General features: G+C 54.7%; 1 protein-coding gene across 2 annotated transcripts; it reads right to left on the bottom strand.

Moving 5' to 3' along the window:
- Nucleotides 1-12,123: 12,123 nt before the first annotated feature.
- Mettl13 (methyltransferase 13, eEF1A lysine and N-terminal methyltransferase) lies at nucleotides 12,124-26,768 on the bottom strand. 2 transcript variants are annotated; one of them, XM_042674271.1, is made up of 8 exons: nucleotides 26,570-26,768; nucleotides 24,202-24,967; nucleotides 22,324-22,523; nucleotides 19,980-20,175; nucleotides 18,313-18,480; nucleotides 16,605-16,823; nucleotides 14,256-14,387; nucleotides 12,124-12,588 (listed from the first exon to the last, which is right to left on the bottom strand). In XM_042674271.1, the coding sequence occupies exons 1-8, from the start codon at nucleotides 26,738-26,740 to the stop codon at nucleotides 12,314-12,316; spliced, it is 2,127 nt and encodes a 708-aa protein (XP_042530205.1). In that variant the 5' UTR covers nucleotides 26,741-26,768; the 3' UTR covers nucleotides 12,124-12,313. The 2 variants fall into 2 exon arrangements, with proteins under 2 accessions (XP_042530205.1, XP_042530206.1); XM_042674272.1 differs by having other exon boundaries at nucleotides 16,608-16,823.
- Between the last annotated feature and the right edge of the window lie 4 nt (nucleotides 26,769-26,772).

Below are 26,772 nucleotides of genomic sequence, written 5' to 3'. Positions count from 1 at the left end.
GAACACACGGAAAGAAACCGTGTCCCCTGCCTGACCCTGCCCTTATAACCCTCCCAGCACCCAGCAGCTAACCAGGCAGACTTGTAGTACCGTATCACACAAGCCAAGCTGACTATCCACACCCACATACCTCCTCCCTAAGCTCTGTTAAAGAAGCACTGACCTGCGGAAAGTAAAATAGACATCCTTAGCATTCAAGGGAGTGCTTTACTTGGACCATTTTTCTTGTTTGCCATCCTGCATGGATGGCCTTCCACGCACCATTGCACCTGCTGGTCACGAGGCTATTGTGGACGTGAGGAGACAGGAGCCCTGGAAAGGGCATGGGGCTTGTCCAGCACAGACAGCTCGTGGTGTCAGAACCAGGAGGAGGACACCGCCTCTCCGGAGTCCCGTTCCACTCATCTGGGGACCAGGACTGGAGACCCAGCTCTTCCTCTGTGCTCAGCCACCCAGTCTCATTGGGTCCTTAACAAATGCACAATGCATACCCTCTTCTCCACCCCCAGCTCCAGCTCCTTCTGTGGCCCGCTCATTCCTCTCCTAGTCAGTAACTAGCTCTCTAGGGCTCTCTGCGCTGATGTCCAATGTATTCTCCACAGCTGGGGTCCTCTCTCTAAGACACAAATCCACGGCGTCTCCACTTCACAGACCTCTTCTGTCTTTGCTAAGAGTCAAACCTAATAATACCCTAGTATGGCTGGAACCCAGCTAGAACTCATGCTTGTCAACCTTCCTGCCGCACACCTAACTGTTACGGTAGCATCCAACCATCCCAAGTTTCTGGAACCCTCCAGCTCTTTCTTGTTCTCAGGCCTTACCCAGTCGAGTCCTCTGTCTAAAATGTTCATCCCTCTCTCAGCAAACTTCTCAGCCTACAGCTCATGCAATTAACACCTTTTCTGGAAGCTATTCTTGCCTCTACCAAACACGCGTGGATCCTTTTGTCCTATGTGTTCTGGGTGTTTCCCCTCACCCCCCATAGTTCATAATTTGTTTGTTCCACAAAATTTATATGCTCTGAAATGTAATCGCCAAGGTCATAGGTCAGTGATATCTGCAGGTAAGATTGGAGGGAGGTACTGAGCTGCGTGGTAGGGCTGTTTTGGATAAAGGAGTGTCTTTATAGACTAATCTGTCATCAGAGGAGTGGCGGCTTGGTTATGAAGGCCAGCTCTCTCCAGCAGGTGTCTACAGAGTCACAAGCAAGAAGATGACAAGATGAGGCCACTTGAGCTGACACCAATTTCTCTTCTTGATAAATTACCTGAGTTATTCAGAGGGCATACGGAGCCATGAGGGAGAATCAAGGGACCCTCAACTGAACCAACAAGGTCACAAAGGCACATTTTACCTACTTCCAAATGCTGACTTCACCAGGTCCAGATTCGCACACATCTACAGAAACCATGACTTGACCAGTCTTACACTATGCTACACAGTCAGCAAGGAAGACAGTTTTGCCAGGAGCCAGTGGCAATCCATTTAAATACAGCAGTTGTAAGTGCTGAAGAGGCAGATTCAAGAAATCTGAAATGTGGTCTGCTTCGTGGAGACACTTCAACCAGAATGAGAATGCACTTTTAAATAATGGGAACTGTATGACTAGTAACAGCGGCTCCAATGTCTTTAGTGTAGCTGCCGCTTTTATACATCTAATCCCCTAGACTCACAAAGCAGCGTCCCTGCAAAGTGGCTATACTTACTTCACAGACAGGAAAACAGGCAGAGAGGTCAAGATTGTTACTGATCAATCCTGCCTCCCAAACAAGGTTTTCCTGACATCAGAAATAGTATCTGGCTACATGTGCTTCTGCTAAGAGCTAAAGTAAGTGTTATTTGAGTCATAAAGATCCTATTCAGAAAAAATGGGGCAGAGAGAAGAACACTTGGACAAAAGTTAACACACCAAAATTAGGTGGTTCACCTTAGTTAGCTTCTAGAGTATTTGATAATTCCCTTAAACGTTCCCAGCATCTCTAGAGCTATTATAAAGATGAAATGTCTTAAACAGGTAGCTAGAACTAAGCATGTGCTTTTAAGTAGGAATTTTGATAAGCAAATACAAATTATAAAGTGTTGAGATCATGCTGCATACATCCATCATGGGATGGACTGTCTAATGATAGAACTCAATTCTAACAGTGATAGATTCTTCAAGATGTGGTGGAGGGTGGGAATAGAACGTGAAAGGGTAGAGAACCTTTGGGTTCTCTGGGAGTGATCAGGGGGCCTGTCTGAATGATCAGTAGCTCTCCAAATCTAACCCCATTAACACGATGCTCTTTGACCTGACTCAGGGCTAAAGGCCCCGAATTCTACCCACCAGGAAACTGAAGACCGTCTCTGTGAGTCACGGCGCTGGGCAGGTATGTGGCTGAGCTTGGAGTCATCAGTTGGGCAGAGCTGGACAGGCGCCAGGGCGAGACTCTGCAATTGGCTCTGGAACCGCCGCACGAGGGTGTGGCTGTTGGGAGGGGCACAGATGGACCGGTGGGCGGTGGGTGTGCGGGGTGGGGCGGGGCAGAACTTTCTATCCTGGCCTCTCCCTCTCATTCCACAGCCCCTGAGAGGAAAAGTGCTCCGGAGAGTACTGGAAAGGGGACTTTAATCATCATCGCATCATCCGGTCAGCGGGGGCCGTTCATCCACAGGGTCTTCTAGAGGGAGAAGGGTCCTTTTATTCATCTCAAGGCTTTTTAGCCAACAGATGACATTTACAGACGAAACCTAGTAACAATCAGAAGCTCAGACTTCGGTTTCTGACTTGAAGGAACAAAAAAATGACCACTTTCCATCCATTGCCGTAGTCCATGTCTCTTTTCGCCTCGTAGTTCAGTGTACTGAGAAGTTTGCTCCCCTGTGAATTCTTACAAATTCAAAACTCTTGGTAAAAGGGTGAGAGAAAGAACAAAGTCAGAGGTCTTGCGTGAGTGAGTGAGGGCCCAAAACCTGCATCATGGATGCCTGGGGATTTCACTGGGACCCAGGGACGGCAGAAATGTGGACTCAGCCACGGGACGCTTGAGAGGAGGCAGGGAAGGGAGTGGCCAGCCTCGCACCTACTCAGAGCCCCGCTCCCCACACAGCCATGGGAATCCTGGTAGCACGCCAGAGGCTAAACCCTTGGGGAGGAAAGTCATTTTTAAAGAGAAAAAATACTTATTGGATAATGCTATCTATTTAAAGGAAATAGAAAACCAGGATGAAATTATAGGGTATGAAGAGAAGCCAGGTGCGCCCTAAAAGATGGCCCTGGGGCAGAGCATGGCAGGGCGCCCTGGTGTTTCCTGGACTGGCCAGCAACTCAACCAGCATCCACATCAGATGGCTCTTTGTGGTTAGCCTTGAATGCTGTCGATGATGCTGTGAGCCTTGTACAGTGTGAAGAACTCAGATTTCAGGGGGGAAATGTGTGTGTGTGTGTGTGTGTGTGTGTGTATTATTAAAACCCTAAGTTTAGCCTTAGCTTAAAACTAAAACTTTTGAAGCCATAGTTTTTCTCAAATAGGGAAAAAGATGGCTAAAAAATTCTTCATAAGATGAAAGTCTTATCTGAATTCTATTACATGCTGTGATTTCTATTTCCAAGGAAGATGGACTCATAGGGACCAGATTTTTCTTTCCTAGTTGAAAAACTTAAGATACAAGACAATACTGGGCGCCGGTGGCTCAGGCCTGTCATCCTAGCTTCTCAGGAGGCTGAGATCTGAGGATCCCGGTTCAAAGCCAGCCCAGGCAGGAAAGTCTGTGAGACTCTTATCTCCAAGAAAGCACTAGAAAACAGAAATGGTGCTGTGGCTCAAGTGGTAGAGCACTCGCCTTGAGCTGAAGAGCTGAGGGACAGCACCCAGGCCCAGAGTTCAAGTCCCATTACCGACAAAAAAAAAAAAAAGAAAGAAAAAAGAGAAACATCATTCACAACAGCCATCGAAACAAAATATTTCAGAATAAATTTAGGCAAGAAAGTGAAAGAACTCTATAATGAAAATTACAAATCACTGAAGAAAAATTATAAAGGATACAAAATAATCAAAAAAAATCTATGCTCATGAACTGATTTAATGTTGTTAAAATGACAAAACTATTCAAAGCATTCTATGACTTAATGAAATTCTCATCAAAATAACAAAGACTTTGTTCACAGAAACAGAAATTTCAAAAATCTCTATATGGAAGCACAAAAGACCCAGAATGACCAAAGCAAACCTGAGCAAGACAAAAGTTAGAAACATCACAACACCTGACTCTAAAACAGCCTACGTAAGTTATTATAAGAACCGAAACTGCATCATACCAACATATAGACCAACGGAACAGAATAAAGAACCCAGGAATTAGCCCACACACATATAACTAACAGATTATTTTGTTTTCGTAGTACTAGAGACTGAACCTAAGGACTATGCAAGCTAACACAGCTATCACAGACACAGCCCCCAGCTCCGGCCAGCTGACTTTTGGCAAAGGCATCAAGAACAGAAAGAAGGCACAGTCTCTTCAATAAAAAGTTGGCAAAGACACCCCAAAAGGAGTACAACTAGATCCCTTTCCCACATTATACACAAGTAGCAACTCAAAATGAACAAAGACCTAAATGTAAAACCTGAAACATAGAAATATTTCAAGACACCGTAGGTGATTTTTTTAGACAGAATACCCTCCCCACAAATAAATAAATAAATGGGATCCTACCAACCTTGTTTTCCTAACAAGAAAAAAAAAATGACCAACACTGGGAGGAGACAACCCACAGAATGGAGAAAACATTAAGAAAATATTAAGAAATGGTTTCTTAATAAAGATTACCCAGAATTCATAAAGAACTCAAAAAACTGATCACCAAAAGGATACTTACTTTCTTGTTGATTGCAATGCTATTGGCAATAGTTAAAATATGGAATCAGACGTCTATCAGTGGATAAATATGTGTACATGTGCATGTGTGTCAGATTATTCAACCATAACCATGAAATCCTACTACCATTGGCAGGAGCAAGGATGAAATTGGAGGTCATGGTGTCAAGCAAAAATAAAACCAGACCGAAAGACAGGTTCTGCACATTGGCATTCATTTGTGTGATCTAAAATACCATCCAAGAGCACAATGGAATCGTGTTCACTACGGACTGGAGAAGCCAAGGAGGAGGGAGGCAGGGAGATCAGTAAGGAATACAAAGCACAGACAGGGGAAATTCATTCCGGTTTCTGTCAGTGAAAGCAACCTCTATTCCAAGAGTAGGAAATTTCCCAGTGCATAAAATGGTCCATGTGTAAGGAGATGCAAGCTTCTATCAGCTTGCCATAAAACAGCCCATAAAGATATACGACTATTATATCTCAATTTAAAAAAAAATGTTTACATCTTGGCCAAGACCTTGCAGAGAATATCAACTTGGACCCTGATGAGTAGTATATTTGTATGTCTTATTTCTAGCTTCCAGTTCCTTTGTCTTCTTAACACCCTCCCATTGCTGTTTTCTAACATCAGAAATGTGGCCCAGAGAGCTCCGTGTGTGCTCTTCAGAGACCATAGCGAACACAGCGCGCTCTCCTCATACCGAGGGAAGATCAGGTGCACTGGGTGACTTGGGAGAAAATCAGGCGACATCTGCCTTCTAAGAACCGGGGCCTGCCCTTCAGGAGAGACAGCGCCCTGGCCTTGTTTTGCTTCCCCGTGGAAAATTTTATGGGTGATTTCTAGGGCCCTCTAGTGGGAAGCATGGGAACTGGCCCAGAGCTGAGTGAGACCAGCAGAATCGGAGCAGGGTTACTTGGAGGGGGAATTGTATTGCAACTGGACCCTTTGGGGTCCTGGCAGGGACCTAAGAGGAGCCCAGGGTCGCCGTGTGATGGCATTCTAGCTACCCTCACCCCTGGCGAGCCGGGGCTTCCAAAACTCATCGTTGCACTGTCTCCACAGCAGGAAAGAGCTGTGCCTTTCCTCCCGGATCCTTTCCGTACGCTGGCACAAACCACCTCTAGAAGAACGATGACAAACGTGCCTGGTGGCTATAGAAGAGGGAAATCCAATGACCCTGTGTCCCAGCCGCGGGACACGGTGATGGAGGCGGGTGGGGGCATGGTGATGGAGGCGGGTGGGGGCATGGTATTGGAGGCGGGTGGGGGCATGGTGATGGAGGTGGGTGGGGACATGGTGATGGAGGCGGGTGGGGGCATGGTGATGGAGGCGGGTGGGGGCATGGTGATGGAGGCGGGTGGGGACATGGTGATGGAGGCGGGTGGGGGCATGGTGATGGAGGCGGGTGGGGACATGGTGGATGGGAGGCAGGGGGGGCATGGTGATGGAGGCGGGTGGGGGCATGGTGATGGAGGCGGGTGGGGGCATGGTGATGGAGGCGGGTGGGGGCATGGTGATGGAGGCGGGTGGGGACATGGTGGATGGGAGGCAGGGGGGGCATGGTGATGGAGGCGGGTGGGGGCATGGTGATGGAGGCGGGTGGGGGCATGGTGATGGGAGGCGGGTGGGGGCATGGTGATGGAGGCGGGTGGGGACATGGTGATGGAGGCGGGTGGGGACATGGTGATGGAGGCGGGTGGGGGACGCTGGATGGGAGGCGGGTGGGGGCATGGTGATGGAGGCGGGTGGGGGCATGGTGATGGAGGCGGGTGGGGGCATGGTGATGGGAGGCGGGTGGGGGCATGGTGATGGAGGCGGGTGGGGGCATCGTGATGGGAGGCGGGTGGGGACATGGTGATGGAGGCGGGTGGGGGCATGGTGATGGAGGTGGGTGGGGGCATGGTGATGGAGGCGGGTGGGGGCATGGTGATGGGAGGCGGGTGGGGGCATGGTGATGGAGGCGGGTGGGGGCATCGTGATGGGAGGCGGGTGGGGACATGGTGATGGAGGCGGGTGGGGGCATGGTGATGGAGGCGGGTGGGGGCATGGTGATGGAGGCGGGTGGGGACATGGTGATGGAGGCGGGTGGGGGCATGGTGATGGAGGCGGGTGGGGGCATGGTGATGGAGGCGGGTGGGGACATGGTGATGGAGGCGGGTGGGGGCATGGTGATGGAGGCGGGTGGGGACATGGTGATGGAGGCGGGTGGGGACATGGTGATGGAGGCGGGTGGGGGCATGGTGATGGAGGCGGGTGGGGACATGGTGATGGGAGGTGGGTGGGGACATGGTGATGGAGGCGGGTGGGGACATGGTGATGGAGGCGGGTGGGGGCATGGTGATGGGAGGCGGGTGGGGACATGGTGATGGAGGCGGGTGGGGGCATGGTGATGGAGGCGGGTGGGGGCATGGTGATGGAGGCGGGTGGGGGCATGGTGATGGAGGCGGGTGGGGGCATGGTGATGGAGGCGGGTGGGGGCATGGTGATGGGAGGCGGGTGGGGGCATGGTGATGGGAGGCGGGTGGGGGCATGGTGATGGAGGCGGGTGGGGACATGGTGATGGGAGGTGGGTGGGGGCATGGTGATGGAGGCGGGTAGGGACATGGTGATGGAGGCGGGTGGGGGCATGGTGATGGAGGCAGGTGGGGACATGGTGATGGGAGGCGGGTGGGGGCATGGTGATGGAGGCGGGTGGGGACATGGTGATGGAGGCGGGTGGGGGCATGGTGATGGGAGGCGGGTGGGGGCATGGTGATGGAGGCAGGTGGGGGCATGGTGGATGGGAGGCGGGTGGGGACATGGTGATGGAGGCGGGTGGGGGCATGGTGATGGAGGCGGGTGGCAGCATGGTGATGGGAGGCGGGTGGGGGCATGGTGATGGAGGCGGGTGGGGGCATGGTGATGGAGGCGGGTGGGGACATGGTGATGGAGGCGGGTGGGGGCATGGTGATGGAGGCGGGTGGGGGCATGGTGATGGAGGCGGGTGGGGACATGGTGATGGAGGCGGGTGGGGGCATGGTATTGGAGGCGGGTGGGGGCATGGTGATGGGAGGCGGGTGGGGGCATGGTGATGGAGGCGGGTGGGGACATGGTGATGGGAGGTGGGTGAGGGCATGGTGATGGAGGCGGGTGGGGACATGGTGATGGAGGCGGGTGGGGACATGGTGATGGAGGCGGGTGGGGGACGCTGGATGGGAGGCAGGTGGGGGCATGGTGATGGAGGCGGGTGGGGGCATGGTGATGGAGGCGGGTGGCAGCATGGTGATGGGAGGCGGGTGGGGGCATGGTGATGGAGGCGGGTGGTGGCATGGTGATGGAGGCGGGTGGTGGCATGGTGATGGAGGCGGGTGGGGGCATGGTGATGGAGGCGGGTGGGGGCATGGTGATGGAGGCGGGTGGGGGCATGGTGATGGAGGCGGGTGGGGGCATGGTGATGGAGGCGGGTGGGGGCATGGTGATGGGAGGTGGGTGGGGGACGCTGGATGGGAGGCAGGTGGGGACATGGTGATGGAGGCGGGTGGGGGCATGGTGATGGAGGCGGGTGGTGGCATGGTGATGGAGGCGGGTGGGGGCATGGTGATGGGAGGCGGGTGGGGGCATGGTGATGGAGGCGGGTGGGGGCATGGTGATGGAGGCGGGTGGGGGCATGGTGATGGGAGGTGGGTGGGGGACGCTGGATGGGAGGCGGGTGGGGACATGGTGATGGAGGCGGGTGGGGGCATGGTGATGGAGGCGGGTGGTGGCATGGTGATGGAGGCGGGTGGGGGCATGGTGATGGGAGGCAGGGGGGGCATGGTGATGGAGGCGGGTGGGGACATGGTGATGGGAGGTGGGTGGGGGCATGGTGATGGAGGCGGGTGGGGACATGGTGATGGAGGCGGGTGGGGACATGGTGATGGAGGCGGGTGGGGGACGCTGGATGGGAGGCAGGTGGGGACATGGTGATGGAGGCGGGTGGGGGCATGGTGATGGGAGGCGGGTGGGGACATGGTGATGGAGGCGGGGGGGGCATGGTGATGGAGGCGGGTGGGGGCATGGTGATGGAGGCAGGTGGGGGCATGGTGATGGAGGCGGGTGGGGACATGGTGATGGAGGCGGGTGGGGGCATGGTGATGGGAGGTGGGTGGGGGCATGGTGATGGGAGGCGGGTGGGGGCATGGTGATGGAGGCGGGTGGGGACATGGTGATGGGAGTCGGGTGGGGGACGCTGGATGGAAGGCGGGTGGGGACATGGTGATGGAGGCGGGTGGGGGCATGGTGATGGAGGCGGGTGGGGACATGGTGATGGGAGGCGGGTGGGGACATGGTGATGGAGGCGGGTGGGGACATGGTGATGGAGGCGGGTGGGGACATGGTGATGGAGGTGGGGGGGCATGGTGATGGAGGCGGGTGGGGACATGGTGATGGAGGCGGGTGGGGACATGGTGATGGAGGCGGGTGGGGGCATGGTGATGGAGGCGGGTGGGGGACGCTGGATGGGAGGCAGGTGGGGACATGGTGATGGAGGCGGGTGGGGGCATGGTGATGGAGGCGGGTGGGGGCATGGTGATGGAGGCGGGCGGGGGCATGGTGATGGGAGGCGGGTGGGGGCATGGTGATGGAGGCGGGTGGGGCATGGTGATGGAGGCGGGTGGGGGCATGGTGATGGAGGCGGGTGGGGGCATGGTGATGGGAGGCGGGTGGGGGCATGGTGATGGAGGCGGGTGGGGGACGCTGGATGGGAGGCGGGTGGGGGCATGGTGATGGAGGCAGGTGGGAACATGGTGATGGAGGCGGGTGGGGACATGGTGGATGGGAGGCAGGGGGGGCATGGTGATGGAGGCGGGTGGGGGCATGGTGATGGAGGCGGGTGGGGGCATGGTGATGGAGGCGGGGGGGGGGGGGGGCATGGTGATGGAGGCGGGTGGGGAACGGCACGAGTTGAGCTGCGTGGCTGTGCCTGGCCGGCCGTACTGGGACGTCACTCTGTGCGCACGGACCTCCCAGGTCCACCGTGGCAGGAGCTCGCGTGGGCTCAGCGTGGGCAGTGAGGGCGGGGCTCTGCCTACAGAGGGCTTGCTTCACTTGGGACGCGGGCCAAGCTGGTCTCCTCACGGGGCAGAGCGGCTCTGTCCTCGCACCAATCACGGAACCCCAGTGGTCCCCACCTTTGGCCGTACAACAGTTATCACCCAGAGATCTAGATCCCAGTGCGCAGGCTGCACCCCAGACCAACGACTTCGTTACCTCCATCCCTTTGGGGGGTGGGAAGAGGTCACCACAGACCTAAACTAGAGGAAACGCATGACCTCGCAAGCTCCCAACGCCACGGGACCCAATACAACAGCCAGCAGCACCTTTCCCTAGAACGCCTCCCCCACTCTAGGCTCCGCAGGCTCCGCTGGCCCACCGCGATGCAGCGCCGGCGAGCGCCACCTCCAGCGCCAGCAGCGGCTCCCTCCGAGCCTGCTCCCGCCGGCGTGAAGACCCTCGTGAGGGCCTGGGCCATCCTCCCGACCTCCAAGCCCACCTGCTGCGGCCAGCTCGTCACAGCGGCTGAGACGCTGGTTCTGCTGGTTCTCCTGCGTAGCAGGCCAAGTGACGCCGTGCGGTGCGGCGTAGCACATGTATCCACGCAGGCGCGGCCCTCCCCACCAGCTGCAACCGGTAGAGGACACTAAGGTCGCAAGGCACGTGGGCTGAGCACCACCACCTGGCGACTTGTAGCTTGAGTTTGTTCCCACTCCAAGCCTGGGTATGTCAGGCTCTGGAACATTCTGATGTTCCCCTAGAGTATCCTCTAGAGTAGAACATAAAGTTTTCTGACTCCCAAGTTGAATATAGCTTGAAGATTCGTTTTGATTGGCACCTTTTTTGTTGTTGTTGGTCGTGGGGCCTGAACTCTGGGCCTGGGCGCTGTCCCTCAGCTCTTCAGCTCAAGGTGAGCACTCTACCACTTGAGCCACAGCGCCACTTCCAGTTTTCTGGTGGTTTATTGGCGATCAGAGTCTCACGAAGTTTCCTGCCTGGGCTGGCTTTGAACCGGGATCCTCAGATCTCAGCCTCCTGAGTAGCTAGGATTACAGGCGTGAGCCACTGGCGCCTGGCTCAGCTTACAGTTCTTTACATAGGGTCTGGCATGTGTTGTCACTCAGTATATGCAGTGTAAACAAGAAGCAGAGACATGGGTCTGCCAGGCCTCTCCTACGCAGTAACAGGACTAGCGGCAAACACCCACCCCACTGAGAAGAAAACTAGCATGGCTTGGGCCACTGGGTTAAAGGAAGCTGTTGAACAGTGAGCTGACAAATCCCTAAGATTGGAATGATTTTTCTGACAGTTCCACCTGCAGAAAGCACAGATCTCTTATTGCTTCACCTTTGGGTTCAAGCACGCTCTGTCGAGAGGTGAAAGGTTTGCTGGCCTCTGGCGGCCATTTCTCTGCCAATCACAGGGTCAGGCTACGGCAGCTGCTGCGGTCGGGAGGCACGGGCGGCGTGGCAAGCCTGGAGGTGAGCCTGCTGCAGGAGGCGCCTGCGACCAGCTGACATCTCCACCCCAAGCCTTTCCTCGGGGGCCTGCCCGGAAAGCCAGTGCTGGTGAACGTAAGCGGGGACTGGCGTGCAAAGGCTACCTGGTGTCCGCGGTGGGCATGTGCCCATGCAGCCTGCGGACACGGACAAGCACAGGCGGCACGGCAGGCCAGACTGGCGAAGCGCAGATGAGAGGGGACATGCCCTTCCCGCCAGAGGCGTTGCAGAAAGGTGGGGAGACGTGCGTGCGTGTGCGCGTGCGTGTGCAAGTGTGTATGCACGCGTCTGTGTTTCTGGACAATAGTTCTTTTCCAATAGAACTGTGACAACGTGTTGAAGGATGGGAAATGGCGCCTTTTGTGGGGACTTACATATCATACAATATATATATAGTGTATTTACAATGTACATAGATGATGTGTGTATACATAAAATGTATACTTTTTCCTCTACATTTGTCAGCCTGAACAAGAGTGCTCTGCTTTTCCTTCCAGAACCGAGAGAGCGCTAACAAACACAAACCAATAAACAGGTGCAGTCAGCACAGTCTCCAGCCCCTACTGGGCACCGGGCACTGGGCACTGGGCACCGGGCATGTGCTCCTTAAGGCACACAGGCCTCTGGGATCTCCAGCAAGGGAGGACATGTTGTGGACATGAAGTCAGCCAAGCTACACTACCACGGAGGGCAGGGCGAGGCCGGGCGTGGGGCACTCGGGGTCCCACGCGGGGTCTATACTGAGACACTGTGAGGAAGGGCAGGACTTTTATTTGCCCAGATCTTCAGGCAACCTTAGCGAGCTGCAGGCTGCATGTAGCCGAGTATGAAACCAAGAAAAATGCCAAGGTCTAAAGTATTGTGCAGGGACGGGGCTCCCTCAGCGGCAGGTGGACCGGGAGCTGGAGGTGAGCTGGGCTGAGGCGGCCGCCAGCCGCAGCCCTCACACGATCTTCACAGTCTTGAGCATATCCGACAGGACGTAGCTGTCATCCCAACCCCTCCCAGGCCTTTTCAGGGTCCGCTCCAAGGTCTGGGCCATGTCCAGGAGCTCTGGGGTGGCGAGTTTCTGCGCCGGGGACAGCTGACAGAACAGGATCTCGTTCACCTCTCCCTCGATTCGCCGGACATACAGGAGAGGGAACACCGCCTTGAGGTCCGCCAGAACAGACTCCTTTAGCGCCGAGTCTCGGCACACGAGGTTGAGGATGAAGACGCCTGCAGCGTGGGAAGAGTAGAGGACCACAGATCAGCAGACGAGACAGAGACAAGGGCCGTGCTGGAGAAGGCCGGCCGCCGGCCCTCGGAGGCCACGGCGAAGCAGACACGGCCACCGCGGCAGGAAGCTTGCTGGGAAGACTTCAGAAGACACATCCGCCTCACTTCTTGCTCTTCTGTGTGGCTAACACATTCCCATTCTCTATGCCTCAGTTTCCCAAGAACTGTTCTGATAAAGAAGTCACTAACTGGGCACCGACAGCTCACATCTGTAATCCTAACTATCTGGGAGGCAGAGATCAGGAAAATTGCAATTTGAGGCCAGACTGGACAGCAAGTTTCCAAAACCAACAGCTCTGTAGGGGACTGAGCTCAGGAAGGCTGCAGATCAAAGCCAACCCAGGTAAAAGAAGTTTGCGAGACCTCCATCTCAACAGGAAGAGCTGGGTACAGTGGAACATGCCTGCCATCTCTGGTACAACACAAGCACACATAAAAGCAGTGTAATTCAGGCCAGTCTGGGTAAAAAGCAGGACCCTGTCTCTTTGCCAGAGTGAAAAAGACTATAAAGACGTGGCTCAAGCAAACAGAGCAGTTGCCTAACAAGCACAAGTCCCAAGTTCAAATCCCACACACACACACACACACAAATAGTAATTCACATCTCCAAGAAAATAACACCTGGTCAGCTCCACAGGCTGCTGCGTCCTAGCCCGACACCGCGCGGCGCTCACTGGCTAGTGAGTGAGAAGGCCACCCAGAGCGACTCGAGTCCTGGTTAAGCCCAGGGCACCACAGGACTTGACACCAAGCCCAAGACCTAGAGGGAGCCGGGCGTCGGTGGCTCACACCTGTCATCCTAGCTACTCAGGAGGCCGAGCTCTGAGGATCGCAGTTCAAAGCCAGCCCGGGCAGGAAACTCCGTGAAACTCTTATCTCCAATAAACCACCAGAAAACCAGAAGTGGCGCTGTGGCTCAAGTGGTAGAGCGCTAGCCTTGAACTGAAGAGCTGAGGGACAGCGCCCAGGCCCAGAGTTCAGGTCCCACAACCAACCCTCTCCCCCCACCTCCCCCCAAAAAAAAAGACCTAGAGGGCTGTGACTTTGGAGATTGAGAGCTTCAGAGCTGGACACGTGGCTCAGTGGTAGAGCATCTGCCTAGCAACATGAGGTCCTGAGTTCAAACCCCAGTACTGTCAAGAAAAAGAAGAGTAGGAGTAAGCCTTCCGCCTGCTCTCTCCCGAGCTCAGAGTAGATGAAGCACTCCAGTGGTCGCCAGTGTCGCACCGTGCGTGTGCGGCAGGGTCTACGCATGTGCACAGTACAGACCACGCTGTGTGTACACCAAGAGACTCACAAATACTCCACCCAACGGTGTGGACTGGACGAGAAACCGGAAACCACCCCCGCCCTGACAGTGGAGATGTGCAGTCACGTATGCACGACCCCCACAGCCAGGCGCCGGGTAACCGAGTCCCACCGACGTGCCTGCCAGGGCTGCTCTGAATCAGGTTCTTCAGACCTCAGCCTCCTGAGCAGCTAGGACTGCAGGTGTGCGCCACTGAGCCTGGCTGCCTGCATTTTTTTTCTTTTTAATCAAAGTAAAGATTGTTCCTAAGCCCGCCCGCTCTTCCTTCTGTAGTTCTGCGACGTGTGCTTCAGCATACCTTCAGGAGTCAGGAGGCTTCTGACCTTCTGCAGGAAAGACAACTCCACAAACGCCGGGGGTGGGCAGCTCATCCCCACGGCGGGGTCCTTGCTGTCTACATCAAACATTACCACGTCATAGGCGGGCCGGGCTGGAAAAGAGAAGCCAAAGTGGCCACAAAAGCTAAGAAGGAGGACGTGATTTGCCCAGACCACTGATGGCCCTGCCCAAGAATCCTTGCCATCCGAGTTAACCGTCCCACGGTGAACCTCCACACATCCAAACACGCCCTCCACGGGCGCAAACCGAGGGCCCATCCTAGGCTGGGGCTGGGGGGGGGAGCTGGGGGGAGTCAACCCTGGCAGAATCTGAGAATCAGCTTGAAAAGTGTCTACATCCTCAAGAAAATGTAGATTACATTCCTGACCAAGGAAAAAATTCTGGGATGGTGGGAAGTAGATGAGAAAAGAGATGGGAATTTCCCTCTGCAATTTTCTTCTCTCTAGGGGGGCTGAGAACTGGTGATCGAGACAAAGCAGCCGAGTAGGCATTTAAGCGCTGGCCCGGCCAAGAGTCACTTCCTCAACTCTGAAAACAGCTCCTGTTCCAGGAGAGAAGTCAACGCTGTGACACTGGAAGCCAGCGGTATCTCTTCCAGTTCCGGGAGCAAGAGCTGGCTCAAGAGACAAACCATCGGGCTGGGAAGGTGGCTCAGTGGTAGAGTGCTTGCCTTGCAAGCCTGAGGCCCCGGGTTCGATTCCTCAGCACCACATAAGCAAAAAGAAAAAAGCCGGAAGTGGCGCTGTGGCTCAAGTGGTAGAGCGCTAGCCTTGAGCTGAAGAGCTGAGGGACAGCGCCCAGGCCCAGAGTTCAGGCCCCACGACCGGACCCAAAAAAAAAAAAAAAAAAAAAAAAAAAAGAGACAAACCATCTTGCTGAGCGGATGAGAAGGAACGTGATCTGCTCCCTCCCAGGAGGTGCGAGCGGCGGCAGGCGGCGCGCCGTGACCCTGAGCTGGTGACTCTGCCATCGGGGTGCACTCTGGGGCGTGGCATGCCAAGAACTGATGCAGACTTGATCGGACGTTGATTACCCTGCCTGCTCTCGGCGCTCAACCCTGAGCCCAGAATCCCGCACAAGGTGGGCAAGCACTCTACCGCTGGACCCTTACACTAGCCTTGATTTTGGTTTCTTTGCAAAAACAACAACAAAAAAACCCACAAAAACAAAAACTATTTGGCAGGCCGACATGCAAGGAAAAGCATGGAGGCGGAGTCAGCACAGTGGTCAGGACCCAGCGCTGGACGCCGCCCGCAACGCCAGCAGGGCACCAGTGTTACCTGAAGGTCTACCACACACCCGACAGCCAGACAGACACTTCGTGTGGTTTGGCCGTCTTCGGCCTGACACAGTGATGGAACCGGAAGAGTCACAGGTAGGTTCAGGTGACAAGGGAAAACCTCAAGACTGTCACCTGCGCATTCCAGCCCCCACGCCTCCCGGCAGGCCTCCGTTTGCCACACCCTTCCGGAAAGACAGCCTAGCCTCGGGGTAACTAGGGCACCCACGACTGAGCAGGCAGACCGGGGAAGGCAGCCTGAGCTCCCCGGCGAGCCTAGCTGCAGCGCTATGAAAGGGGCAGAGCAGTTCCCAGTGCTAGGAAGAAATGAACAGGCCTTTACCTAAGTCCAGGGCACAATCAGAGCAGAACGGAGCCTTAATTCCAGCCGCGGGAGGACTAGCAACAAGTCATGGCCGCATCGGGCTGGCTCAGCCTCAGCCCGGCCGCCTCTGGGGCCGCAGTGCTGCCAAGGCCGCCTGCCTGTGCCTGCCTGTGCCACCCCCCCCCCCGGGGCGGGGGAGGGGGAGTGGAGGGGGGAGGGAGGGGGGACCTCGAGCCACTCAGAGCCTCTCCACACTGGGAGCAGCTGCCTCCCCACACCCCACTTCTGGGACAATGAAAACTGTGTCTGCGGATGCTGTCGACTGTCCTGGGCCAGCGCGGAGCTGCGCGGACACTGGGCACCCGTGTCTGACTGATTCCACCTTCAACTGAAGGCTTCACCAAACGCCCCAACAGCCACCTCAGCTGTTTCCACGTTTTTCTTCCCTTTTCGCGTACCCAGCGAGGCTTCCACTCCCTTGCAAGGGTGAGGAGTGGCAGGGTCAAGGGTCAAGGAAAAAGGGTACGTCAGAACGCGAAGGCCGCCACAGTCCTCCGGTCCTCAGCACCGCGCTAAGCAGACGCCAACCAATATGGACCCATCAACCAATCACTGGACGGCAAGGACTGGCGCGGAGGAGAGGAATTCCGGGGGCCTTCGGGCCAGTGTCTGCTAGCGCCCCTCCCCGCGTCCCCCCTCAGTACCTCCTTCTGCCCCCGCCAGGCTGGTAATATAATCCAGGCCGTCTGCAATGTGGACTCTCATCCGGTCACTCTGCGAGAAGCCAAACCACCGGGTGGCCACTTCCAACATGGAGGGGTCGATCTCCACGGCGTCCAGGCAGGACTTTGGGAAGTGGTCGTGGACGAACAGGGGGAGGCTGCCTCCACCCAGGCCCACCACCAGCAAGGCCAGAGGGCTGTCTGTAGGGAGAGAGAGGTGTCACCATGCCCTGCTCCGGCTGCAGAGTGCGGCGCCCCCTGAGCGGGGCTGACGGTGTCAGCGCTGCTCACAAACGCAAGGCTCAAAGCACTGGCCTCCCTCCCTCAGACCAGAAAGTGAGAGTCAACTGACACCTGCAAACTGACCCTGAAGATGTTTCATGAGTTAGCATTATGGGCTCTTAAAGATCTCTAAGCACTCTGCTTCACGGTATCAGAAGATTTCCTGGAGACACCCACATCGCAGGAGATGGAGAACAATAGCCCCATTCCCTTATTCCTGATCCTGCCGTAGGGCAGGGGCGATGCCCCTTGACTGACTCTGGACTCCACAGTCCGGAACTGCCTTTTCAGACATCCTGACCAAATAAGGGTCATCTGTCCAGTTTTGTACATCCCAAGAAAACGCTGAAGGCCCAGGTCCTAGCCCTAATCACAAAGAAAACTCAGCAACCACAGAAGAAGGGACGCAAGACAGGACAATCCCCGAAAGGAGCTAGGCCCTAGGACGAAAGCTAAGAAATGAGATTTCAGGCACATAACACAGAGCATTTCAGTAGGGGTATTTGAGGACTTCAGACAAACACATTTCTAAGTGTGAAACGTCTTCTAATGAGGTTAGACCCAGATAGTCATAAAACTATCTCTGCACTGACCATAATAAGGATTTTTAGGTTAAAATTCAACAATTTTCATCTTGTGCTCAAGGAATACACTACCGAAAAACCACATTATCAAAGGCTCTGGACATCTAATTTTTAAATCTAGTTAACATGGATATATAAAACGTAAAATTTCATCAAACTGAGCACTTAATCCAAATACTTTTCATTTGGTAATTTTTTTATACCTTAATTTTCAAAAGAAATGAAAAAGCTGGGTGCTGGTGGCTCACACCTGTAATCCTAGCTACTCAGGAGGCTGAGACTTGAAGATCGAGGTTCAAAGCCAGTCCAAGCGAGAAGGTCTATAATATTATCTCCAATTAACCACCAAAAAGCCAGAAACAGAGCTGTATCTCAAGTGGTAGAGTGTCTACCTTGAACACAAAAGCTCAGGAAGAGTGCTCAGGCCCTCAGACTGGAAAGCAAGGAAGCGAGGAAGGGAGGGAGGGAGGGGGGAGAGGGGGAAGGAAAAGAGGGAAGGAGGGAGGGAGGGAGGGAGAAAGGAGGGAGGGAGGAAGAAGGGAGGGAGGGAGAAAGGAAATGGAAGGAAGGAAGGAAGGAAGGAAGGAAGGAAGGAAGGAAGGAAGGAAGGAAGGAAGGAAGGAAGGAAGGAAGGGAGGGAGGGAGGAAGGGAGGAAGGAAGGAAGGGAGGGAAGAAAGGACTTATGCATCAACACGTGCAGCCATTTCAAGATGACAGGCTGAAACACCCAGAGACGCAGCGACTGCCAGTTTGCAATCACTGCCCAGCTACTTCTCTAGGCTCCCAGGCTCCCCCTTGTGGCGGGCGGTGGCATCTCGCTCACCTAGGAGGCGCTCCGGGTTCCTGAGCAGGGTGAGGCCGGCGATCATGGCTTTGTGGTGCTCACAGCAGAGGTAACTCTTATCGATGGACTGCCCAGGGGCAGGAGGGAGGTCCTCGGAAGCATTCGTAGATCGCTGCTTCTTCTTTTCCTTTTTCCGTTTCTTCTGGGCTGGATGAGAGATTTACACTAATGAAATACTACTATGCTTCTTACTCTAGTCCTTGGACATAAAGGTTACAGGTATCAGTGTGCAGATATTGGCTTGAACAGACTTGAAAGCCAACTGTTAAAGAGGCAAGAATTTGCTGGGTGTTCACACTTGTAATCCTAGCTAATGAGGAGGCCGGGATCTGAGTACTGCCATTCTAGGACAGCCTGGGCAGGAACATCTGTGAAACTCTTATCTCCAATAAACTACTCAGAAAAAGCTGGAAGTAGCTTTGTAGCTCAAGAGCCCTAGCCTTAAGCAAAAGAAGCTTAGAGTCAGCACCCAGTCACATACAGTCACACTCCTTCAGGTACCTGCATGGCAGTGAAGCGAGATCTGATGAGACTGGCTTGGGAAGGAAAAGGGAGAATGACAGAAGAGGTAACTCTGATCAAGATAAGATCACTGTACACATAACCGTGCGCGCTGAAATGAAACGCCTTTGTACAACTAATTCAGACTAATACAAAATGAGTAACTGGTTTTTAAAAAAAAGACCACCTTGCCAGGTACTGGTGGCTCATGCTTATAATCCTAGCTACTTAGGAGGCTAAGGTCTGAGGTTCAAAGACTATGAGACTCTTAACCGCAAATGAACAGCAAAATGTCACAAGTGGAAGTGTGGCTTATGGGATGGAGTACCAGCCTTGAGCAAAAGAGCCAAGCAGGAGCTCAACTCCCCGACTTCAAGCCCAAGTAACAGCCTTCTGAGGGATTAATGCACTGATGGAGAAAAGTATACTCCTAAATGCTTCTAGAGGAGATGTACAGCTACTAACCTATTCTGTGCCAATTACTGTACCAAAACTTTTGTCTTTTATCTTTTACAACAACCTATCTTTCCAGTTCTTGGTACATAAGAAAACTGAGTTCTAAGGAAATAGGGACAGCATTAGTTAAGTGATTCAGACAAAATACATCTTCTGGGAAAGTGGCTTGCCTAGCATGCATGAGGCCCTGAGTTCAATTCCTCAGCATCACATACCCAGGAAAGGCCAGAAGTGGCCTTTGGGTAGAACGCTAATGGTAGAACACTAGCTTTGAGCAAAAGAACTCAGAGACAGTGCTCAGGCCCCGAGTTGAAGCCCCATGATCGACAAAAAACAGATTTCAAAAGCCCCTCTCCAGCAGGTGAGGTGGGCAACAGAGGCCAGCCAGCTCCCCGCTGCTGGGTCAGCTCCTGAGCACCAGTGCAGACCTGAAGGCTCTGAAGTATCACCACACTTACTCTGGCAGACCACGCCCGCTCCCTATCATTTCAGAAGGAAAGAAATACCTCCACTCTGCCACTCGCCGCCAGCGCCCGGAGGGCCCGGGCGGTAAGATGGGCTGTCCTGGCAGCCGCGTGGCCTGGGACACAGGCTCCAGCTCCCACCTGGACCGGTGTCACCTCACGCCACCAGCCTCTCCTCCCCTCGCCCACCCGGCGGCTCCCACGGCCGGGCCTACGACGCCTCACCTCTATGAGACGCGTCCTTCAGCAGCCGGGCCTCAGACTGCACCACGTTCCTGCTGCTGAGGAAGATCAGCCGCCGAAAGAATCGCCGGTCATCCCCTTGGACGTCTTCGATGACATACTCGCCGCTCAGGGGGCTGCAGGCTTGGTGCTGGACGGTCCGGACACCGATGTCCCCCCCCACAGATAGAAAGGGCACCTGGAGACATGGCCAGAGACACACCAGCTCAGTTAGGAAACACGAGAAGCCACCCATCCCTTGCTGGGTTTCAACAAGAGGACCTCCTGCCAGGGCTGTGGAGAGTGTCCCTGAAGATCTCCATCTACTACGCTTCTTGTCTGCCGGCTCTTTAAAAGTTCAATTCACCTTCTGCAAATTGTGACTGCAAAAACATCTCCTGAGCTACTATTGAAATATAATTAATTCTTCCCACCAAAAATGTAAGAACTCATTCGTAACCACTAAAAGACCTCTCAATGCCCGGGAGAATGAAAAAATAATAATAATGAAAGCTAGAAGGAAGCCTCAGGAAGGGGCTGCATTTATGAGGAATCTGGATAAGGGTAATGGCCACGAAGAGGGGAAAACACCCCCTAAATCTGCAAGTATTTCTCTGTTCCCCCAGTTATTTTCTTTATTCAAATTTTTGTAAACCTTAGGAGAAAAATATATTTCCCTCTAAAACTTCTTACCTCCTCCACCACCTTTACAACTATTTTTTTTCCTCTTTATGTTTTGAGACAGGGTCTTACAATGTAGCCTAGGCTGGCATCAACCTGTGATCCTCCTTTCCAAATGCAGAAATTATACACATTTACCACCATAAATACCATCATGGCTACCTCCTAATTATCAGCAATTTCTGACCTTTCAGAGATCACAGAGGAAGCTTCCGGAGGATCTGGGTCTCCCTGACATAATGTCTGGCTCATGGATACCAACTCAGCCAGGAAAAATCAAGCACACATTTGTCCATGGTCTGGAGTATGGTCTGGAAACGCAGGGTTTGTATTTCTTGTGTATGTGTTTGTGCTGGTCCTGGGGCTTGAACTGTCAAGGCACTGTCCCTGAGCTTCCCTGCTCAAGGCTAGCAACTCTACCACTTAAGCCCCAGTTCCTCTCCCAGCTATTCTGGTGCTTGCCTATAGACTTTCCTGCCTGGGCTGGCTTCAAACCCTGATCCTCAGATCTCAGCCACCAGAGGAGCTAGGATTACGGGCGTGAGCCACTCATGCCCAGCAAGGGACTTGCACTTTTACAGTAGTCCTCCAGATACGTGGGCTTTTCCATCTGTCAAAAAATAAAAAAAGCTGCCTGTCAATTACTCATGTAATGAGTAACTGACAAGATGTCAAAGTAGAAGGTATAACTGATGATCCTGTATCATTATTTTGCAACTTTAAAGCCAGCAATGCTAATACTCTGAAATCGCACTGAGCTGTTGGGTCCTTTCCATTTTATACCTCAGATAATGACAGTTCAGAGGAGCAAGACAGGTGAAGATGACTTTTTCTTTTTTTGGGGTTCGGTCGTGGGGCCTGAACTCTGGGCCTGGGCGCTGTCCCTCAGCTCTTCAGCTCAAGGCTAGCACTCTACCACTTGAGCCACAGCGCCACTTCTGGCTTTTTTCTTTTTGCTTATGTGGTGCTGAGGAATCGAACCCAGGGAGGGCCTCATGCATGCAAGGCAAGCGCTCTACCACTGAGCCACCTTCCCAGCCCCAAGATGTCTTTTTCAAAAGCAAGCAAAGAGAAACAGTCTCAACAATCAGCAGTTTGAAGAGCTAGAGGCAGCAAGATGTACAGCATTTCCATCTTGTCATCTCTATGCAGGCAGACAGACAGACACGCATGCATGCACAACCATGCTGCTATGGTTCTTAATAAAAGCAACTATTCAACTTTGTCTCTCTACTCCAGGGCAGGAGAAGACTGTTGTTGTCTTGGGTTCTGTTGGCTGCCTTGGTGCTGGTCCTGAAGCTAGGACCCAAGGCCTCCTGTGCTCACTTGGCTTTCGTGCTTGCCTCTGACGTGCTACCACTGGAGCCACATCTCCACTTCCAGCTTTTTGCTGGCTAATTGGAGATAAGCACTGCACAGACTCTTCTTCCCAGGCAGGCTTCAAACAATGATCCTCAGTTCTCAGCCTCCTGAGTAGCTAGGATTTCAGGAGTGAGACCCCAGCACCCCACAAGAAAATGTTTTCTGCCCGTTTAACACTAAGCTAACACACCTCAAAGGACCAAACTAAGGTCAGATTCCCGTTCTTCCAAGGCTCTTTCTGCCCTCCTGGCTGCTAGGGTGGGTGCAGAGATCAGGGAAAGCTGCTATCCGCCCGCGCTGGTACCTTCTGCTGGGAGGGCATTCTGGCCGGGACCAGCTCCATGACGCTGGCCGACAGCTCCGCCTGAATGCTGTCCATGCCGTCGTACTGCTGACCTCGATGGAGGGACACCGTGATCAGCCTCCGGAAGCCCGCGCTAGCTGCCAACTGCTTCCGGCCTTCCTCCGTGCCGAAGAGCCACTCAGTCTCACGGCCCTGGGGGACTGAAAAGGAGGGACGTGGTCACAGGGAGACCTGGCCGGAGCGGCCAGACCCACAGCAGTGTGGTCCCCGTGGCAGGCACGTGGCTCCCGTGACCCACACAGGGGCTGCTGACACCCCAGCACACAGGGAGCCCACGGGACACGGGACAGGACCCAAGGTGCGTCAGAGTGCAGGCATGGCAGGCATGGCGGAAGGGAGCAACAAAGGCGATTACTGTCAATGCTTTCTCCACACCAGGTGTGACTCCAAGCAGTTTACAAACATAAAGTAATAGATCTTCACAACACCCGAGACGCAGGCGGCATTCTCCTCGTTTAAAAAAAAAAAAGAAGGGAAAGGGAACTGAGGCACAGAAACTGCGTGATTCCCGTCAATTCATACGGCTGGGAAATGGCAGGGCTGCACCGAGACCCAGGCAGCCCACCCGGCTCTAGGCTCACATCCATTACACGATTCTCTCCCAAACGAGGACAGACAGGATCACAGAATACTTGGAAAATGGCTCTGTTGTCAGAAACAAATCACCGGGGGCTGTGAAAGTGGCTCAGTGGTAGAGAGAATACTTGGAAAATGGCTCTGTTGTCAGAAACAAATCACCGGGGGCTGTGAAAGTGGCTCAGTGGTAGAGAGCTTGCCTTGCATGCATGAGGCCCTGGGTTCGAGTCCTCAGCACCACATAAGCATAAAAGGCTGGGAGTGGCACTGTGGCTCAAAGTGGTAGAGCGCTAGCCTTGAGCTGAAGAGCTGAGGGACAGTGTCCAGGCCCAGAGTTCAGGCCCCGTGACCAACAGAAAAACACACAGACAAAGAAACAAATCACCCGCACGACTGTTAGCATCTAGCATTTGTTTAGAATTTCCTACAACGGAGGCATGTCCTCATGCTATCTCCTGACCCTCATTAGGTAAGCAAGGTATCTTTTACTCTTTGATAACACTTATGCAAAGCATTTATCCTATCATATACCAAGCACAAGCTCTCTGGCAGGGCTAGGGTTTAAACTCGGCAGTGTGCACCCGCAGGCCGTGAGATTAGGGCCTGAACCCGGGCCAGGCCCTCCTGCACGCTAGACAAGCGCTCTTCCATCTGAGCTATTCTCCCAACCACGCCAGGGACTGTTTCTAAGAGCTTTTATATATGTCTTGTAACTACAGAAGAGTTAAACCCTATTTCATCGGGGAGGAAACGGAGGTACCCGCAATAAAAGCAGCTTGTGTGACGCGGCACTATCAGCAAGGAGCCTCGCCAGGACTGCAATGCACAGTCTTGTTTCCAGAGCTTACTTTTTTTTCAGGTGCTACACTGAACCACCTCCCTAAAATCTGCAGAGAAGCACAGGCTGCTCACACCCCACAGTTCAGAGGCCAGCGCTGGGGCCAGAGCCTACCCCGCAGCGCCATAGCCAACAGGCCCCCGCACGGGGTGTATTAGCTACCAGACAGACCTCTGTTCCCCTCCCTACACAGATCCACTCTCACACCCCATGGGGCCTTTGCGACGGAAGATGAGAAAGAAGCAGCCTCCAATCTAAGCACACGTGGGGAGCCTTGGCCTAACGCTCTGGAGATAGCATTCTCTGAAAATCAGAAAGACGAACACAGCAAGCCATACCCATCCATCAAGCCCAGCTCCAGCCCCAGCCCCTCCAGGGAAGGAGAGGGAGCCGTCCCGACTCACTGATGAAAATGGCACAATGGTTGTCCCGCGCTGGCTTCACGGAGGGGCTGTCCACCACGTGGAGGGTGTAGCGTGGCTCGCCCGTGTGGCCACTGCACAGGTCCAGAGACACGCTCCTCCCCAGCCCGGCCCCGGCCGCGCGCAGCTGCCCGCACAGCCAGGCATGCTGCTGCTGCTCACGCACGGCCGCCACCAGCCGCTCGGCACTGTCCAGCCGCACGGGCTGGCCCTGCTCCTGAGCACACAGCTCAAAGATCTGGGGGGCCGCGCCAGGGACGGGCCTGAACTTGGTCATGATGAATGCAAAGACAGGCAGGGAGAACTGAGGCTCTGCCTCCGACGCCGGGTCCCGGCCGTGGGCGACTTGATGCACCCGCACCATCCACCCCTCCCGAGAGAAGTGACCCACTGCTTTCTTCAGGATGTGAGCCTGGGCCAGGGAGATGCAGAGGTAGCGACCGCCCACCTGCAGGACACGGCCCACCTCGGCCAGCATCCTGTCCACCAGCTGCAGCGTCTCCTCCTCCTCTCCTGTCAGGACAGCATCCAGGGTGCCCTTGTCCAACACCACCTGGAATGAGGCGTCGGGAAACTCCATCTGTGTCATGTCCATCTTCAAGAAGCTCATCCGGGGCCTTCGACTGGCATTGCGCTCCTTCATCTGCCTGATGACGACCTCGCTGATGTCAATGTTCACTATATCCTGATATCCCACATCATACAGCTGCTCACTCAGCTCCGAGTTGCCACACCCGATCACCAGAACCTAGAGGAAAAACACACACAGACACACACAAAAACCGATGAAAGGAGGGTGTCCGGTGCCTCAGGAAACTGAGCTCTGAGGATCACCCGTTCAAAGCCAGCCTGGGCAGGGAACTATGGGACTCTCCAATTAGGTACCAAAAAAGCTGGAAGTGGAGCTGTGGCTCAAGAGGCAGAGAAGAAAAGTAGTTGAGCCAAAAAGCTCAGGACAGCACCCAAGCCCTGAGTTCAAGCCCAGTACTGACACAACAATACATAAATAAATACATAAATAAAAGGGAGCTAATCAAGGCTAAGGAATGTGCTTCAAATATTTCAAGATCTTGGCTGTTCCGGGTTTCAGAAGACAGAGATGGTATTGTCACGAAAAAGGCAACTTTACAGTTGACTCTTATCACTAGTGAAAACCACACTTAGCAACAAAATAGGTCATGTGAGAATGGGGCTGTGTGCTGTAGAAACAATATCGTAGTCCTTTTCTCTGAAACGGAGCACCCAGTTCTCAGAAATTAACACAAAAGCACAGAATCCAAACACATTAGTTATAGCTAGGATCTTGTTTTACTCCCAACTTCATCCATCCATTAGTGCCTTTGGCTTCACAGGTAACAAACTACATCTTGTGAGGGTTCAAATTTTGCACCCATCAGATTTTACCTCATGGTATTTCGGAAGCCAACTTAAAACACAAACTGTTGACTCCCTTTCTGTGGAGCCATCTCTAATCTATTCTTCAAAATTCTGCTCACATGTTACCATCTCTGGCTAACGCATGACTTGATGGGAAGTGTGTAAGCTCGGGCACAAACCAGAGTTAAAACCTCAGTGACCACTTACAGTGCGGTCTCCCAGGTCACCTGGAAGACAAACATGTGTGGGACTGCTGGGTGCCGGCGGCTCAAGCCATTCGGGCTCCTACTCAGGAGGCTGAGGACCACAGTTCAAAGGCAGCGGGGGGGGGGGGGGGGGGGGGGGGGGGGGGGCAGGAAAGTCCGTGAATGGAGCTGTGGTCCAAGTGGTAGAGCACCAGCCTTGAGCACCGACGCTCAGGTCCCAAGACTGAGACCAAACAAGGCACACCAGGTGTCTGACTACTCACCTCCAGTTATGAGACCTGGAGGAATGTGCACACACACTTGCACACACACACGCTCACACACTCGGCTTAGCACGGAGGCTTCCTCCACCAACGCTCCCGGTCTCCCCTGGTTCTAGTGAGGTCTCCGCACGCACCAACCGCACAAACCCATTCCGCTGCGGTATTCCCGCGCGCGCCCGGTGCTCAGGGCTCGCACTGGCTCCCGCAGGGCTGCGTCCCGCACATCGCCCCTTGTGCAACCGACTCTCACGAGTGTGCGTTCCCCGCGCCGGCGCGGGAGCGGCTCCACACGCGCACGCCTGGAGGCGCGCCCGGGACCCCGAGACGGGGCGGGCGGCGAGCCCGTCCCACCGCGGGTGTCAGCGCCGGAGGGGCGCAGGGCGGCCTGCGGGCGGCCCTCCCCGGCCCCGCCATCGGCCCCGCCGCGCCCCCGTGTCCCCCGGCCCCGCCATCGGCCCCGCGATCGGCCCCGCCGCGCCCCCGGGCGCCCCGCCGCGCCCTCACCTTCTCCCGGGGCCGGATGTACTTGTGCAGCAGCCCGCACAGGTCCAGGTAGCTCCCGTACCACTCGAAAGCCTTCTTGCCCCGCAGCTGGAAAAACTTCTCCCAGTAGTCCGCCGAGCCGAAGTCCCGGGAGCTCTTCGGCAGGAGACCCGCGCTCCCCGCGCCCGCCATGCGCCCTGGCGGTCACGCCCGGCGGGGCCGCG

The sequence above is a fragment of the Dipodomys spectabilis genome, unplaced genomic scaffold (assembly GCF_019054845.1).
Source record: "Dipodomys spectabilis isolate Male_0828 unplaced genomic scaffold, ASM1905484v1 ptg000019l, whole genome shotgun sequence".
NCBI classification, from domain to species: domain Eukaryota; kingdom Metazoa; phylum Chordata; class Mammalia; order Rodentia; family Heteromyidae; genus Dipodomys; species Dipodomys spectabilis.
The sequence above is the reverse complement of the archived record's forward strand: the minus strand, read 5'-3'. Positions and strand labels throughout refer to the sequence as shown.

Coding starts and splice junctions, on each gene's coding strand:
- Mettl13 (XM_042674271.1), bottom strand. CDS start 26,740: ATGGCGGGCGCGGGGAGCGCGGGTCTCCTGCCGAAGAGCTCCCGGGAC. Junction 16,824..18,312: donor GAACCCGGAGCGCCTCCTAG/GTGAGCGAGATG, acceptor CTCTCCCTACAG/ACAGCCCTCTGGCCTTGCTG. Junction 14,388..16,604: donor CCTGGCGGGGGCAGAAGGAG/GTACTGAGGGGG, acceptor TCTCTTTTCCAG/CCCGGCCCGCCTATGACGTG.